The following is a 15,997-nucleotide window of genomic DNA, read 5'->3' as shown; positions in this document are numbered from 1 at the left end:
ATAATAAAATAAAATGGCAAATTGCGTAATTTTGCATATGTGTCGAGCAATACGCAGTTAGTAATCTAATTATAACGTATTATTTATGGTTGACAGCGACAAGCAGGTACTAGTTACGTATGCAGGCCAATAGAGGATATTACTATCCTTTTATTTTGAAATATAGATATATTTATTAAGGGGGAAAAAAAAGAAAGAAAATCTGAGAATAGCCGTATCAATTAGTAATCAAAAATGTTTAATACAACTTGTTATTGACATCCTTTAACAGAACGTGTATAGATTAACATCACATTTTAGAGTAGTATCATAGACAGTCTATGGGTAAAATAACGTATTCCATTATAAATACACTGCATTTGTACAATAATGGCTTTTGGTATGGAGGTAAAGTGTGTCTAAAGCTGAAAATAGTCGGTAGATTTACTGTAAACAAATTATTCATACATAATTCAGTTGTGTAAACATATTTAGTGATTTAGCTTTAACTGGAATGAACTGGAATAACTACTGTCAATAATTACAACTGAAATATAATAGAAATAAGCAAAAAACATGCATTTGCACTTCTTTTGTTTGCAATGTGGAACCTCAAAAAGCATTTGAGCATAGATATCATCATGTTCAGGGTTCTCAGAAACTGCAAAAATAAACTCCTAAAAAACTATGATGTCAAAGACGTCTTTTCAGTGATAGTTTTTGCAACCTTATCAAGTACCGTGTCAGAATTTGAAACTTATTAACTCATATGTAACGCATATGGTAATAAACAACTACAGATAAAATGAATCAATAAAAAATAGGCCCCCCTTTCAACACATTTAATTTTTTCGGTCATTGTGTCTAGTCAAAGTAGTCAAGTTAATCTATCGTTTGTTTTTTCATGAACAAATTTTGGAAGATACCTTATATATATATATATATAAAAGAAATTTCAACCATTTTAACAGTTGAGGTTTTATCACTGTCCATTATCTCCCAAACTAATGCTAGTGCTTTAGTTTAGAAATGCTACATTATCCCAAGTACATGTTACATAGCATTTCTTGCTTTGTCAAGTAACCAACCAGTTATAATAATATTTAGTGAAACCAAGCTGTCAGGTTTAAGAAAACCAACAGGCAGGTCCCACATCATCCCAGCTGGATGTCATCTTCTGGGTTAAGTATTTGGCTGGGTACTGTGGTGTACCTTGGGTCCAATTTGGGAACAAAACCATTCATATCCCGGGAAGCTTGAGTTCCAAACACATCCAACACTTGGCGATTCATCAAAGCAAACCTAGAATCAATCACCGATGTCAATAATTATAACAACATAACAAATAAAAATAATTATACAATACAATACAATACAATACAAGACATCCATACCTCCCTTTTGTCAAACGAAGCAAAAACTTCCAGTACGATGGCCTGAGGTTCTGTACTTCCATAACAGCCTTTAAAGAGAAGATAATTAGTAAAGATATATAGAAAGGTCATTTTGACAGATAAGGTGTCTATTACCGCTTGGAAACAGATGGCTGTGGAGACTGCGTATAAAATTGTATCTGCATGTGGAAAGTAAGGGAACCGGCCTGCCTCAATGCCCTTGAAGTACATGGTCTGGTGGCAGAAAAAGGTATGGTTTATGATCAACTGTTTAAATATTTAAAATATTAATAAGTCTTCAATTTACCTCAACCAGCTTTGAGAAGAGGTACATTGATATTGTTGTGCTCTTGTAAAAGAACATAGACATTCCAGCCAAAAACCCTCAAGTGCAGCAAAATAAAGGAAAATTTAATATATGTATATATATTGGAGTATGTAGTTTTTCAGTGATCATAATTTAGTTAAGTTGACCTTACCCGCTATTAGAGCATGAAGCTCATCATCAATATTACGTAACCAGCGTAACAGGCAACTTGTTCCCTGAAAGTGCGCAAAAGCATATGACAATGATAAAAATAACATAGCTCACACAAATGTTGATATAAATTAAAACTTAAAGAAGACTTGAAGGTAAAAGATACCTTGTAAATACTAACAAAAGAGCCAAGAAAAGCTCCAAGCTGAAAGTTTTCTTTGTTGTAGAAAAGAGATGGTAGACGTGATGGTTTTGAGAACAACTGTCTGAAGGCGGAGGGCACTTTTAAACAACACTGAATCAAATATCCAACGCTGAACATCCTAATGAAACCCTGGAGTGACACAGAAAAAATATATATTACGTATTTTTTGTTTTCTCCCCAAGGTGATATTCGTAACCTTACTTTGACACAATAGGAGATGCAGTTATCATGATGATGCTTGCAACATCTGTGTCTTGGGCCTTGTTTGCATCTGTAGAAGCCCAATCATAAGACAATCTTTAAGTCCTAATAATTAAAACATTTTGACATGGTGTGTCTTCTTACAATAATTCTAGTAGTTCTCTTGTATAGGTGACCAGATTTCTCCTCCTGGAGATGGCTCTTCGTGCTGACACCGGTGGATCCACTGCTTCTATGGCAGCTGGCCTTTCTTGGGGTCTTGGGTGACTGTCATCACCTGTGGCTGGATTTGATGGGATCTCCTCCTTCCCAATGATGAATCTAACATATAAACACTTCTGTTTGCTTTGTCATCAATTAACGTAGTTTTGGGCTCAAATTTTGGGCTAACTCAAGCTGAGTTAGGTAAAATTACATTGGAGATTGCATAGAAACGGCATGTGAAACAAACTGTGATGAAATAATGTACGAATGAATATTTTTATGAAATATAATTATCTATATCGATATATAACATTAATATAAACTCACTTTAATGCTGAAAAGGCAAAGCCTTTAAGACCATCTTTCCTCCTACAGACAGAAAAAATACCTAATGGTTGTTTGTATAAAACTTTTTTAAAAGTACATGAAGAACATTTTTCTGTTTCTGACCTGAAGAAGAACATATACAGAGATGCCGTTATGCAGAACAAAAGCACCTAAACAAACAAACACAAAATTTCAAATAAAGTGAATTTTGTCTTCTTAATAAAACAACTACAATGTGCAAAATGTGCTTTCCAGTAATAAATGGTTCACAGAAACTGAAGGGCTTTTGTACTTACTTCTCCATGTTTGATGGGTTTGACAATGCCTCTAGTTACTGCCATGCGAAACAGTGTCTCAGTAGCCTGGTCATAAGAAAACATTATTACATTCTGCAAACCAATTTTAGGAAAAAAATAACAGAAAGGGCTTACAAGATTTGCCATGTATATTGTCAGAAGTCCTCTCCTGAATGGAAAGAGTTAGAAAACCATTTATGAAAAATATAAACATACTATTAAAAAAAAAAATCATACAACAAGGATGTCACCTGCTCTTACGCTCTAGGAGAATGGCAATGTATGAGGCAGGTAGAGCTGAGCCAAAACCTGCTGACCATGAGTAAAAACCACCCAACAATTTCCTAAAGCAGAAGACGGATATTTTCAAGTTTATTTTAAGTTTAGCCTAAAGAAGGTGTTAAAAAGTCTTTACAGCAACATTGCACTTTGACTATCTGCATTGTATTTACGCAGTTATTTTTAATAATGATGCACTAGTTCTTACCTGAGAATGCAAAAGAAGACTATATAGAGACCTCCATTAGCAGTGAGGAAAGAGGTAGATTGCAGTATCTCTGGAATAAGTCTTTTATAATAGTAATCCTTTTTCCTTCTCCTCAACAAAGCTGCTATCTGAAAAAAACAACCATATCAACAACAACCAGCTAGTTGAAAACTTTAGTACATCAGGCGTATTGTGCTTATTGCCAGTGAAAATACATTATTTTGTTAGTAACATCAGAACCCAGTGTGAACTTGAACTCGCTGGCGTATCCAAAGTGCAGGCTTGACTTGTCAGCTAGCTAATCTTTAACATAACATGGTTTGGTGTAGTTGTCCTGCCTAATGAGAGTTAGCTCGCTTTGCTAACCATAGTATCCAATTGAGTTATTCTTGGAAATGCAAAACTTACCAAGTAAAGCGGGGCGTATATTTTAAAGGAGACCTCCAATGCTCCCCTTGTTACATCCACCGCGGAACGCACACAAGACGGGTCCCAAGTGTGGCCAATTTCATAGCAGTTGTGCGGTATCTTGCTGAAAGCAGCCATGACTATAGACTGCGAGAGAGGACCGCGGGGGCGCGCTTCTGTGCGCGTTCACATACTGAAGAGAGGACGAGACACCCACACGTTTGCACGAAGTAAACGATCCAAGAGCCATGGTTACACACGCGTAAGAAATGTGAAAATAGTTCATTGTTCATTTTATTTATTTACTTTTGCTCATTTATATTGTTAGGGTGGGCAGAGGAAGTTTACCTACCTAGGCCTTTACACTTGATTAGCACAATTATAAATTAGTTTGTTAGTTATTGTGATAAATGTCTTACAAACATTACATCATACATATCCATTGATTAAAACACAAAATAACTATCGTAGCATGGCTTAATTGCAGACGCTTGGCGGCAGATGTCAGTCTAATGCTTTGGTCAAAGCAGCATCCATAACAAGAAAAATCAGGTTTGTCTAACACTGAAATTGATACTTGTTTAAAATGAATGAATGTTTGTCTCCTCTTGTCTACTACGGTGATGGAGGCCAACCATCCTTGTGTGTCTCTGGAGAAAAACGAGCAACAATTAAAGGTGCTGCCTCAATTTTGAACAAGTACAACGATTATTTTAATTTCCCATGGGGTATTCAGGAAACATATCCTACAACAATTAGCACCAGAAGATTGAGCGGTTATTATCCCTTGTCGTCTGATCCCACTGGAGGCGGTCGTCGCTGTGAATGGACCGACTGTTTTGCTTAGTTTCATAAGTGCCGTGGGTTGCCGTTTTGTCGTTACGCGCAACCCTACTCCATTTACGCGCAACCCTGCTCCATTTACGCATGGGGAAGTTAACGGGAGTTGTTGTGTTTTCTTCCTCTTGAGTGTGGTCATCTTGGGGCACATTCCTATGAAATATGGCAGTGACAGTGATGGTCTTACGGGCTTGTTTGCTATTTCAGCTCGTGTGCGCAGCGGCGGGACAGAGCAGCAGGGAGAGGGTGTACTATGTGGGGATCGTGGAGGACTATTGGGATTATGCGCCAAGTGGAAAAACCTGCTTAATGGTCAGGATATCGACAGTGACGAGTAAGTTGTGAATAAGTTTTCTTTTATTGCCTCAACTTGAACTTAATTTGAAAAGAGTTTTCCTGCCTAAATAAACCTTTATTGGTAGCTCATGTTATAGAAATAGATCACCTCAAATCAGCTAGACCTTAGACCATTTTATGATTGCTTGCAGACTATAATACAACATAATATTCGGTTTCAGATATATCGGTGGCTACAAATAACCGAGATTACATATAGTCATCATTACTTTTTTTTTACACCGTTTGTTAAGACCAAAGTTGCAATTGAACTTTGAGACTTTTACAATTTGTCATGGCCACTGTGATTACTCATTTGTACAACATTGTGTAAATTCAGCGTCTACACATTTCTTTATTTCCGGGACATAAACTTGGCCACACTTCATACATACATTATACTTTAGTTATAACGAAGGCATACGGATAATAGATAACATACTTTAATGTTAGATATACTGTGAAATGTAGATAGTAGATATTAATGTTGTATATATATAAATATTTGCCACATGTCCTTGTCTTGCCTGCCAACACTGAATGAACTGTGTTGTCCCTCCTGTCAGTTCAGCACTTTGCTCCGGTAGCAGGTCATTAGACAGCACAGCCTGTAATCTATTGTCTAATTGTCACACAGATTGGACGTGATGCAATTTGTTGTACACCTTCACTATATAATTTAAAAGATCATTATACAACCACATTCCCAAAAAAGTGTGACTATGTAAATACAAAATATAAAGTAAGAATTATAGTATATATAATAGTATAGTAAAGTATAGTGTAGTATAGTATATGTTTAAAGGGACAATAATATCCGTGTGACTACTAGAAGTATTCCTCATCCATGCAAAGATTCAGTATAGAATAATATTACAGGATAGCAATAATTGTTCTATATATTCAAATGTAGCTGCTATGAGGCATTGCAGATATGGAGAAGGTACATTTTATTGTTCTTTATATGTGATATATCTATCTTACATATTTTTGTGTCTTAGGTCTGCATCTATATTTCTCACAGCAGCTCCTGATCGTATAGGCAAAGTTTATAAGAAGGCTATGTACCGGGAGTTCACTGACGGCACATTTAAACAGCTCGCTCCTCGTCCTCCATGGCTGGGCTATCTGGGTCCTGTACTGAGAGCTGAAGTGGGTGACATGGTGGTGGTGAATCTGAAGAACTTTGCAACAATGAACTACTCAATTCACCCGCATGGAGTCTTCTATGAGAAAGATGCTGAAGGTGTATGTTTTTATTGATTATACTACTTTGATTACTTTGATTTACTACATTAAGTGGCACAGATGTATGTCAGTAAAACTGACCAAACTATGTAAATGACATTTTTTAAATTTTTCTGAGAAACATTTTTAACAACAGCAGGTCTCCTTTATTTAGGCCATATCATGCTTTACAAAATTTCACAGTTCCAAATTTTCCAAATTTTAGTAAAGTTTAGTAAGTGAGACTAAAGAGTTGCTTCCTTTTTTAAGGAGGAAATCAACACAGAAAGGAACAGGGAGTCTTTGTGGGACAAAGGTCTTGTGCAACTACCAGAGAATTTAAGGTCATATAGAAGCCAGAAATAGTAAGAGGTGTTTTTAAACGCTTTTATTCACCTACATTTTTTATATAATTGTAATCAGAATCATAATATAAGTTGTGAAAGCCACTACAATTTTTAGTATTTAAAGTCAGAATAATATAAACATATAAAGTTGCCTGTTGCCTAGTTGAAGTATATGACTCAGGTTGTAGCAGGAAGAAGGCAACAGCACAACTGCACAGTGCTGTCTTTTTATCAGAAAGAAATAGTATATTGCAATTTAACCTGAGGGTCAGGAGTCCCATGGGAGTTGTGGAATGATTTTGGGGATGAAGTGATAAATGACTGGCCTACCAGATCAATACACCTAAGACCGAAAATAAAGTAAAACATTAGACAAAATAGGCTACTTTATCATCTACTTTATCATTGGGGTTTGCGAATGTCAACCATTGTTATCGTGGGGGTTGTGACTGATGAGACCCACTAGTGTGTTGGACATACTTTATTTCAGTTGGTTTAATAAAATGGATTTTATGTGACCAAGATTTTCATTTTACATTATAGCTGTAGTATAATAATTAGTGGTATGGTTTTCAGGGGCATTTTATCCAGATGGTTCTTCTGGAAGGTTGAAGGAAGATGACATGGTGCCCCCTGGAGGCAGTTACACCTATCGCTGGGAGGTCAGACCTGAGTTTGCGCCTACAGACGAAGATGCTAACTGCCTGACTTGGGTTTACCACTCTCACATAGATGCTCCCAAAGAAATTAACTCAGGATTGATCGGAGCTCTTCTCACCTGTAAGAAAGGTATGATACAATGATAAAGGACAACCCTGTAATTTACTAATAATAACATTACAAAGTTTCTTCAATCTTATAGGAATCTTAAAAGATGATATGTCCCGGAGTGATGCCGACCAGGATGTTATTTTAATGTTCCATATTGTGGATGAAAATAATAGCTGGTACCTAAAGAACAACATGCTCAATCTAACTGAACCACCAGATGTAAAGGATGAAGACTTTATTGAGTCCAACTTGATGCATGGTGAGCATTGTAGTTATGAGTTTTAACTTAAATAGAGCTTAATAACTGAAAATTCACCTTTACTTTTCTCTTTCTCCAATCACAGCCATTAATGGTTATATGTTTGGTAACTTGCCCACTATCGATTTGTGCCAGCACCGGACAGTGGCTTGGCATCTTTTTGGAATGGGCAATGAGAAGGACATCCACTCTGTCTTCTTCCATGGAAACACAGTTCTGGACCGTGGACATCGAACAGATGTCCTCAGTCTGTTTCCTGCCACTTTTGCAGCAGCTGAGATGGTCCCTAAGGCCAGAGGAAAGTGGCTTCTGGCTTGCCAGGTTAATGACCACTTGCAGGGTAGGGCACATCACCTTTGACTTTAGTGTGACCTCTGAATTCTTCACTAGTGGTTGGCCTTTGTTTGTTCTTAGACTGAAACTGTTGTGCTGACTTGTTAAAAAGAGAAGTATGCATTTTTTTCTGTAGCTGTCAACCAAATAACACAATAATGATGTTTTCCACTGCTTACACCATTTCCTGAACATGCTACAACTCGTAATTTCTGTTCAAAGTTCAAACTGGACACATGATCTGTCCATGATGACTTTTGAAATGACTGACTTCTTTGGTCATATGGCACATTTAGATTTCAGCATTAATACAATACAGATACTAACACTATTTGAGTATATATTCAGCAGCTAGAGGCATTGTAGATTAAGCAAAAATACAACTTTATGGGAAAAATAAATTGATTAAATGGTTCAAATAGGTGTTGCTGATATTATTCTATGTAGGTAAAGTCAAAACAACTCATAATCTTACCAAGATGTAGTCATGTGAACATTGCAAGTGAATTAAAATTAATTAAGAAAGCATCCTCACGACATACACTTCATAAATTAAATCAAATTAACATGTAGTTCTTGCTACCACTAACTGTAACTATAGCCACGGTATATTATTGTTTATTTATCATTTTACAGTACCATTGATGCTGCAACTTAGACTTTTCCTCTAAAGTACATCATACAGGTTATCTGCTCTCTAGTAAATGTCCCACATAAATCTTTCTCTTTGTTTCAGCTGGAATGCAAGCCTTTTACGAGGTGAAGTCCTGTGGCAGTGATGTGAGCTCCACTCCAAGTAGTGGGGTGGTTCGCACGTACTACCTGGCTGCAGAAAAGGACGTCTGGGATTATGGACCCTCTGGAAAAGATCTCATCACTAATGTCTCTTTGACTGAATTTGATAGGTAAGAGCTCATTTAATAATATCAAAGTATACAAAAAAATAGAAACATCATGTGAATCTGATGAACTTAAAACTACAGGAGAAATTGCTATATGTGTATTTATAGTATGTATGGATCAGTGCTTCATCAAAACAGGGTAATTTGCAAGGTTATGAAATTGATTCTCTAACTGGCCATAGCATATATTCATTTGCCTTTTTTTACCTGGTGAGACATGAAGTGGTGTCTCCCGCCCACACCCACACACAATAAAAATATTTTTGCCAGTGTACCACCACAAATATTTTTATTTTGAAAGCTTGTAAGATCATAGTTTCCAGAGATTGTGCTATTAGTCAGTGTCTGGACAATTTCACCATTGGTTTGTGGTAAAGCTGAGTTTATTGTAGTGAGAATAAACAGTGGCATGTTTCAATTGTTGCTGTGTTTTCGTCTGGACTAAAGAAAACTTTCTGCTCACTTTTATTATTCAACATGTCAAACCTTTTTTTTTTTTTTTTTATGTTTCAGTCACTCAGAGACTTTCTTTAGCAGAGAAGATGGTAGAATTGGTGGACAGTACATTAAGGTGTTATACAAAGAATACACAGATGACAGCTTTACCACTAAAAAAACACATTCTCCTGAACACAGACATCTGGGAATTCTGGGTAAGCCTGTTATTTTTTATAGTCTGTTTTGAGTTAGCTGGTGCTATGTGCTCATCTTAATGTGTACCTTGGTCCAGGTCCTGTTTTGAGAGCCGAAGAAGGAGACACACTTGAAATTGTATTTAAGAATATGGCTGATAGAAACTACAGCATCCAACCTCACGGACTCCACTATAGCAAACGCTTTCAGGGTGCCAGCTACTTAGATGGTAAAACATACAACTAGAGGTGGGAGATCTATACTGAAAAATACATAATAACTCAGTTGTTGTTCAGGAGCTATGTAAAACTTGAATATTGAGTGTACCGTCTGTAATTATATTATAACAATTAAAAATGACAACAAAAACAGCTGATTAAAAATAAAACAATCAGAAGCATCTAGCATAACCTCCAAAAAAGGGTATAAAGTGATATTTCTGCCCTTTTGTGGTTAATTGCATGGTTTTGTGTGATACTTGAATCCAAACTAAGACATTCACAGGCACGTATTAGCACATGAATATAGTAGATAATTAAAAAAATATATAGAGAGATATTTTTCATAAAAGTTTCAAGGATTGAAAGGAAATATTTAAATTGCCTCTATTACTGATAGAATAGACAATATGGGGGAACAAAAGTTGCAATGTGTTTCTTGTGTAATGAATAAGTGCATTTCTCTTCTGAAGGAGAAGACAAGCCTGGTTCTCATGTTGGTCCAGGGGAGAGCTTCACTTACACTTGGCGGGTTTTGGAAGGTCCCTCAGTGTCAGACCCTTCATGTATCCCATATCTTTACTACTCTGCAACGGACCCACCCAAAGACAGCAACTCTGGGCTAGTGGGTCCTCTGCTTGTGTGCAAGAAAGGCTCCCTGACAGAAAATGGAACAGCGGTGAATTTTTTAAAATTTTATTTTTCCAGTTAAATGTGGTGTAAAAGTGTCTAAACCACCTTCTCCAATTTTTTTTTATTATACAAGATGGAATTTTGTGAAAATTGATGTGACCCTATTTAGATATAAGCCAAATAATGATCAATATGTTAGCTTTTATAGTTTTGTACTTGTTAAAAATATGTTGCATGGAACCTAAGCATCAAGCTATTTGTAAAAGCCTATTCTTAACTGTTTACACTATTTGGTGTGTATACCTCTGACTAATTTGATGTTTTGTATAATTTTTGGCTTACGTAGTGGAGTAGACAAGTTTTGGGTTTGTAACTGTAATTGTTATTTTTTCACAGATGGGTGTGGACAAGGAGTTTTTTTCTCTTTTCTGTTATGGATGAAAACTTGAGCTGGTATTTGGATGAAAATATTGAGCGTTATGGCAACAGCGAGACTAATCGTGAGGATGAGGATTTTCTAGAAAGCAATCAAATGCATGGTAACTTTTATTTTTGTGATTTTAATTTTTAGGGTTAATTTTTGTTGACTGTAATAATGGTATTATTTCATGGACTCTTTTCACACTGCTATACAGTATTGCCTTACATTTCATTTGTAAATTATTATTTAACTGATATTTAATTTTCTATATGATTTGCAGCTGTCAATGGACGGATGTATGGGAACCTGCCTGGCCTGGAGATGTGCACTGGGGACCGGGTCAGGTGGTACACATTTGGCCTGGGCACAGAGGTGGATCTCCATGGAGTTTATTTTGAAGGGAACACTTTTAAGACACAGAGCACTATTCGGGACACTTTGAACCTGTTTCCTCATACTACCACAACTGTCGACATGCAGCCAACCACCCCTGGTAAGTGTAGTCAGGCAAACACATCCACCCACACAATCACAGGACAGACATATTTCATAAATTGTTTGACAGAAGGTTTGCAGATAAGCCTGTGAGACACAACAGGAAACACTCTTACTTGTCAAGGTCAAACCTTATGGTATTTTCATTGACTTTAGACATGTTTATAAGATTTATGAGAACCACTTCAAGAGGGTAGCGCTGGAGCTTGACCTTAAATAACAAGGCAACATACTAGACATATTTGAAAGTATTAAATCAACATTATTAAATCACATTCTTGCCACTATAGCTAAAATAACAAATCAAATAATTACCGTTTTTAATATTTAGTCCCCATGTTTTTTGTTTTTTGTTTTGTTTTGTGTTTCTAAATATAAATTTAGGTTTTACAGGTGATGCCTTAAAATAACTTTGGCTTCAGTTTCCTGTTTAGAGCTGCCATTTAGAATAATTTTGACCATTCAATAGATGGTTCTCTGGTTTGATTGTAAACTGCAATTGCCTAGTTTTTTATCACTGTTAAACCCAGGAATAAGAAATGGAAAAACTTGACCTTCCAGTAGATTCTAAGCAATGTGGCAATAATAGCTCTAGCTATATACATGCATATTACCTCTACTTTGAATATTACAGGTGTTTTTGAAGTGAGCTGCAGAGTAACTGACCACTACTCAGCTGGGATGAGGCAGCAGTATGAAGTCAAACAGTGCAGTGGACACACCTTCAAAACTGCTGAGAATAAACAGAAGAAAACTGTGGAATATTTTATCTCTGCAGAAGAAATAGTGTGGGATTACTCTCCAAAGAGACACTGGGAGCTGGAGAAACATGGCACTGCAAAAAACAGGTGCATAACAACAAGTAGCAGCATTGGGTTGAGTACAAATAGAGTACTTAATAAATTATATTACTCAAGTACAATAAAAAATTCAACTATTTAACATAAATTCAAATTGGATTGCAATCCATCAACCCTTTGGTCAGAAAACAGCCAATTTATCATCTGTTATCACCCTGTATCTTGTTAAATTGTAATTATTGCTATATAACACAATATGAAAGTAGTAGAGTGTAAGTAACTTTCTACCTACTTTTGAGTAGCTTATGTAACAAAACAAAACTGTGTTTATAACTTGTTTGTGTTAATGCATAGTCCTGGTAATACATTTGTGGAACAAGGGACGAACACGATTGGTTCACGCTACAAGAAGGTGGTTTACAGAGAGTACACTGATGAGACTTTTAAGATGAAGAAGGGCAGGTCCCCCAGCCAAAAGCACCTAGAAATACTAGGTGAGAGACATTGATTTTAACTTATACAAATGGTCCACTTATATAAAAACTGCTGCTAAAAAAGTTAAGTGCTAAAATGTTTATGGGTAATCTTTTGTTTTGACTAGGCCCCATTATCAAAGCTGAGGTTGGAGACCAGCTGATAATTACATTCAAGAATAAAGCCAAAAGACCATATTCACTAACAGCACAGGGGATAAGATCAAGTGGGTCCCATGTTCATGTACAACCAGGTAAGAGTCAACACTTCAGAATCAGAAGTAATAAACACTTACCGAGACCCAACAATGGAATGTATAATGAAGGAATCAATAGCAAGCACAAACTCTTAATGATTATTTTAAGTTTATATCCATTACTGTGTATTTCATATCACTTAATATCAAGAAACCATTCACCTATTCTATTTTGTTTCATTCCGCCTATTCTATCCTGAGGGCAGATTTAATGCAAGATGGACTAAATGTCTTGCCCAGGCCACTGCCACTCTGAGTTTGAATGGCGTTGTGTTTCTCTCACAGGGTATGTACTTGAGATGACCTGGGACATTCCTCCAAGTGCTGGTCCTGGAGACTCTGATCCTGATTGTATCACCTATGCCTACTATTCAACTGTAGATTTTATTAAGGTAACTATTAGCATTTATTTATTAAGGCAACTGTTAAACTCACTAAAATCAGTAACATATTCATGACAGAGGGGTTTCAGTGATCATTTAAATAAACTTGAATATGAAGTGAAAGACTTCAATAACCTATGATAAGTAATGTGAAGTTTTAGTTGTACTAGGTGGAAAATGTAACTACAATATACCAAATATTTAATAGCATACTAAGAAACCCACAACTACAGAAATGAGATAAACTAAACCTGCATAATCTTGTGATATTGTGTTTCTTGTTAGGACATGTACAGTGGTCTCCTGGGACCCCTGGTGGTCTGTCGTCCCGGGACACTAACATCAGACAGAAAGATTGTGAATGTGGACAAAGAATTTGCACTTCTGTTTATGGTTCATGATGAAAACCAATCCTGGTACTTGGATGAAAACATCAAAACATACATGGGAATTGACCCTGACCACGTCACCAAAGATGCAGATTTTGAGGAGAGCAACAAGATGCATGGTAAGAGCTTTGAGGACAGGAGAGAGACAGGCATGGATGGGGTTAAAATCCAACTCAAACTGGAATGTTAGATTTACTGATCCTTGTGAGAAAAGAGCACTTCAGAGGGAAAAGCATTTGAGCTGATCCTTAAGCGTTCTACAGAAACATAAACATCAAGGGATCAAGACAAACTAAAAGGTCATATTTATTAACTTTTGCAATTCTACTTACAGGCTACTACTACTATCTACTACATATCACTTTCAGACCATTTTAGTGTGTATTACAGGAATTCATGAGACTTTTACTACTTCATTATATCAGTTACTTTGGAAACTCATAATCCATGTGGTCCACTTTTTGTCATTGTCAGATTTGTTCCAAATCATTTGCTATAGATTAGCTTGTACTGTAATTTGACAATGTAAAAGTACTTTTACCAAACCATTTTTATCATTAATATATATTACATTTTTCACATTTCTACAGAGCTTAAGCATTGTAGACAGTTCCAGACATAGCAATATACTACTCCTAAACTACAAACTATAATAATTGAACTGAATATTGTGCTTATCTAGCTGGCATTGCACTGTATTCTAAAACAGATTTTACATGTTTTTAAAGGGATCAATGGTAAAGTGTTTGGGAACCTCCAGGGCCTGGTGATGACTGAGGGCCAGAGGGTGAACTGGTATCTGCTGGGAATGGGCAATGAGGTGGACATGCACACGGTCCACTTCCACGCTCAGACATTCACATACAGGGTAAACTAAACAAGACAATCATAATGCCTTTTCAGAATGTGAAGCATACATTTAGAAATAATACTGAAACTAACTCAGGAATGAATTTGGACTAAACTTGAATTATTTAAGTCCTAAAGGGTTAAATCACAAAATGTAATTTAAATTGGAACATGACCGAACCAAGTCTACATGAGGACTAAACTGAACTCAATTTCAGACCAAGTCAGGAAAATTGTGCACACACCCATGGTCAGGGCAAAACTCTACAAAAATAGAACAGTTTGATAACCACTGCTGTAATCTATTTGAAGATTTTCCAGACTTTCTTAACTGACAACTTCCTGTTTTATGTACTTTTTGGCCAGACGGACCGTGTGCACCGTGCTGATGTGTTTGATCTCTTCCCGGGGACATTTCAGACAATAGAAATGGTGGTTCATAGCCCAGGCACATGGCTACTGCACTGCCATGTTACTGACCATATACACGCAGGCATGGAGACCACCTATACCATTCAAAGTATTGTTCATCTAATGCAATTTATGTATTATTTACTGGCAGTTGTAAGCTACATGTTATTTAATGTATTTCTCTTTTTCTTACAGAGGTCTCCCCGTATGGTAAGATAAAAACTAAAAAATAAACAATACACCCCATATGTGACCAAAAATACAAATATATAAATAACATTGAGTATTGATGCACAGTTTTACTATAGTGGGCACTGAGAATATGCTGCTACTTTTTTTTAGACATCTGAGATTTGTAATTGTCAGAAAGTAGGTTATGTTTACATTATCTTCATTGACTTATGTTATGTTCCTCTTCTATCTTATCTAGCTTCTGGCACAGGATGCAGTTTGGATGCCTGTGTAACGCTACTGTTTGTGCTCGGACTCCTGAGTTTATCCGTATTTAAATAAGGGAATGCCACAATTAGCGATTATTTATGCACTTAGGCCCAAAGAGTCAAAGGGGCACATGTTGCTTTTTTGGTTATTACAAATATATGTCTATAAAGCCTGAAGATGTTTTTATTTTGTATCTATGAACTGCTGCTTTGGTTTTGTGCATTGTAATGTATTTATATAAAAGAAAATCCAAAAACAAAGAAGGCTATTTGACTGAATATCAAATTGCTGAGTGCAAGTGCAATAAAATTAGTTTTTGTGTTGTAGACTGACTTAAAACACTTTGTCCACACGGGGGCATGATTTTACACCCAATTAGTCAGCGTAATCAGACGCTCTATAATGGATGTGCATAATGTAACAATTCACCAGTTTTTATAATCAGCTGTCCTCATTCTTCGACCACCATGAACAATCGTGGAGTAAAAAGTCATTGCCTAAACATGTATCTATTAAGCAACGTGCTGGATCAATAAATGTTTCGATACTGAGCTGAGATGTCTGCGTTTGTTGTTATGCATTTTATAATTCGCCATCACT

At 36.3% G+C, this 15,997-nt stretch overlaps 2 protein-coding genes across 2 annotated transcripts; one reads left to right on the top strand and one right to left on the bottom strand.

Moving 5' to 3' along the window:
- Positions 1 to 217: 217 nt before the first annotated feature.
- On the bottom strand, positions 218 to 4,213 carry tmem135 (transmembrane protein 135). Its single transcript, XM_020922949.2, has 15 exons — positions 3,980 to 4,213; positions 3,572 to 3,699; positions 3,336 to 3,428; positions 3,220 to 3,253; positions 3,085 to 3,150; positions 2,912 to 2,958; positions 2,789 to 2,830; positions 2,402 to 2,578; positions 2,258 to 2,327; positions 2,018 to 2,185; positions 1,853 to 1,916; positions 1,681 to 1,757; positions 1,509 to 1,607; positions 1,374 to 1,441; positions 218 to 1,281 (listed from the first exon to the last, which is right to left on the bottom strand). Exons 1-15 carry the CDS (start codon positions 4,115 to 4,117, stop codon positions 1,134 to 1,136), a joined length of 1,419 nt encoding a protein of 472 aa, XP_020778608.1. The 5' UTR covers positions 4,118 to 4,213; the 3' UTR covers positions 218 to 1,133.
- Positions 4,214 to 4,816: 603 nt separating this feature from the next.
- Positions 4,817 to 15,948, top strand: hephl1b (hephaestin-like 1b). The gene is given in 22 exon segments (XM_020922846.2): positions 4,817 to 5,111; positions 5,114 to 5,153; positions 6,157 to 6,401; positions 7,306 to 7,518; positions 7,592 to 7,759; positions 7,845 to 8,099; positions 8,829 to 8,997; positions 9,508 to 9,647; positions 9,725 to 9,856; positions 10,319 to 10,524; positions 10,875 to 10,897; positions 10,899 to 11,017; positions 11,180 to 11,392; positions 12,029 to 12,242; positions 12,549 to 12,688; positions 12,796 to 12,921; positions 13,210 to 13,316; positions 13,593 to 13,815; positions 14,425 to 14,564; positions 14,912 to 15,065; positions 15,152 to 15,166; positions 15,387 to 15,948. Coding segments are annotated over 22 exon segments (3,255 nt in total). The 5' UTR covers positions 4,817 to 4,981; the 3' UTR covers positions 15,470 to 15,948.
- The last annotated feature ends 49 nt before the right edge of the window (positions 15,949 to 15,997 follow it).

Source organism: Boleophthalmus pectinirostris, unplaced genomic scaffold (assembly GCF_026225935.1).
Source record: "Boleophthalmus pectinirostris isolate CB_2022bp ecotype Guang Dong unplaced genomic scaffold, ASM2622593v1 HiC_scaffold_12, whole genome shotgun sequence".
NCBI classification, from domain to species: domain Eukaryota; kingdom Metazoa; phylum Chordata; class Actinopteri; order Gobiiformes; family Gobiidae; genus Boleophthalmus; species Boleophthalmus pectinirostris.
Note: the sequence above shows the minus strand (reverse complement) of the source record. Positions and strands in the feature narration are given on the sequence as shown.

Bases quoted from the DNA above. Each gene is read 5' to 3' on its own strand.
- tmem135 (XM_020922949.2), bottom strand. From the start codon at position 4,117: ATGGCTGCTTTCAGCAAGATACCGCACAACTGCTATGAAATTGGCCAC. The intron at 3,254-3,335 runs GTGACATCCTTG...CTTTCCATTCAG, and splicing joins CTCCTAGAGCGTAAGAGCAG to GAGAGGACTTCTGACAATAT. The intron at 2,959-3,084 runs GTAAGTACAAAA...TTGTTTGTTTAG, and splicing joins AACCCATCAAACATGGAGAA to GTGCTTTTGTTCTGCATAAC.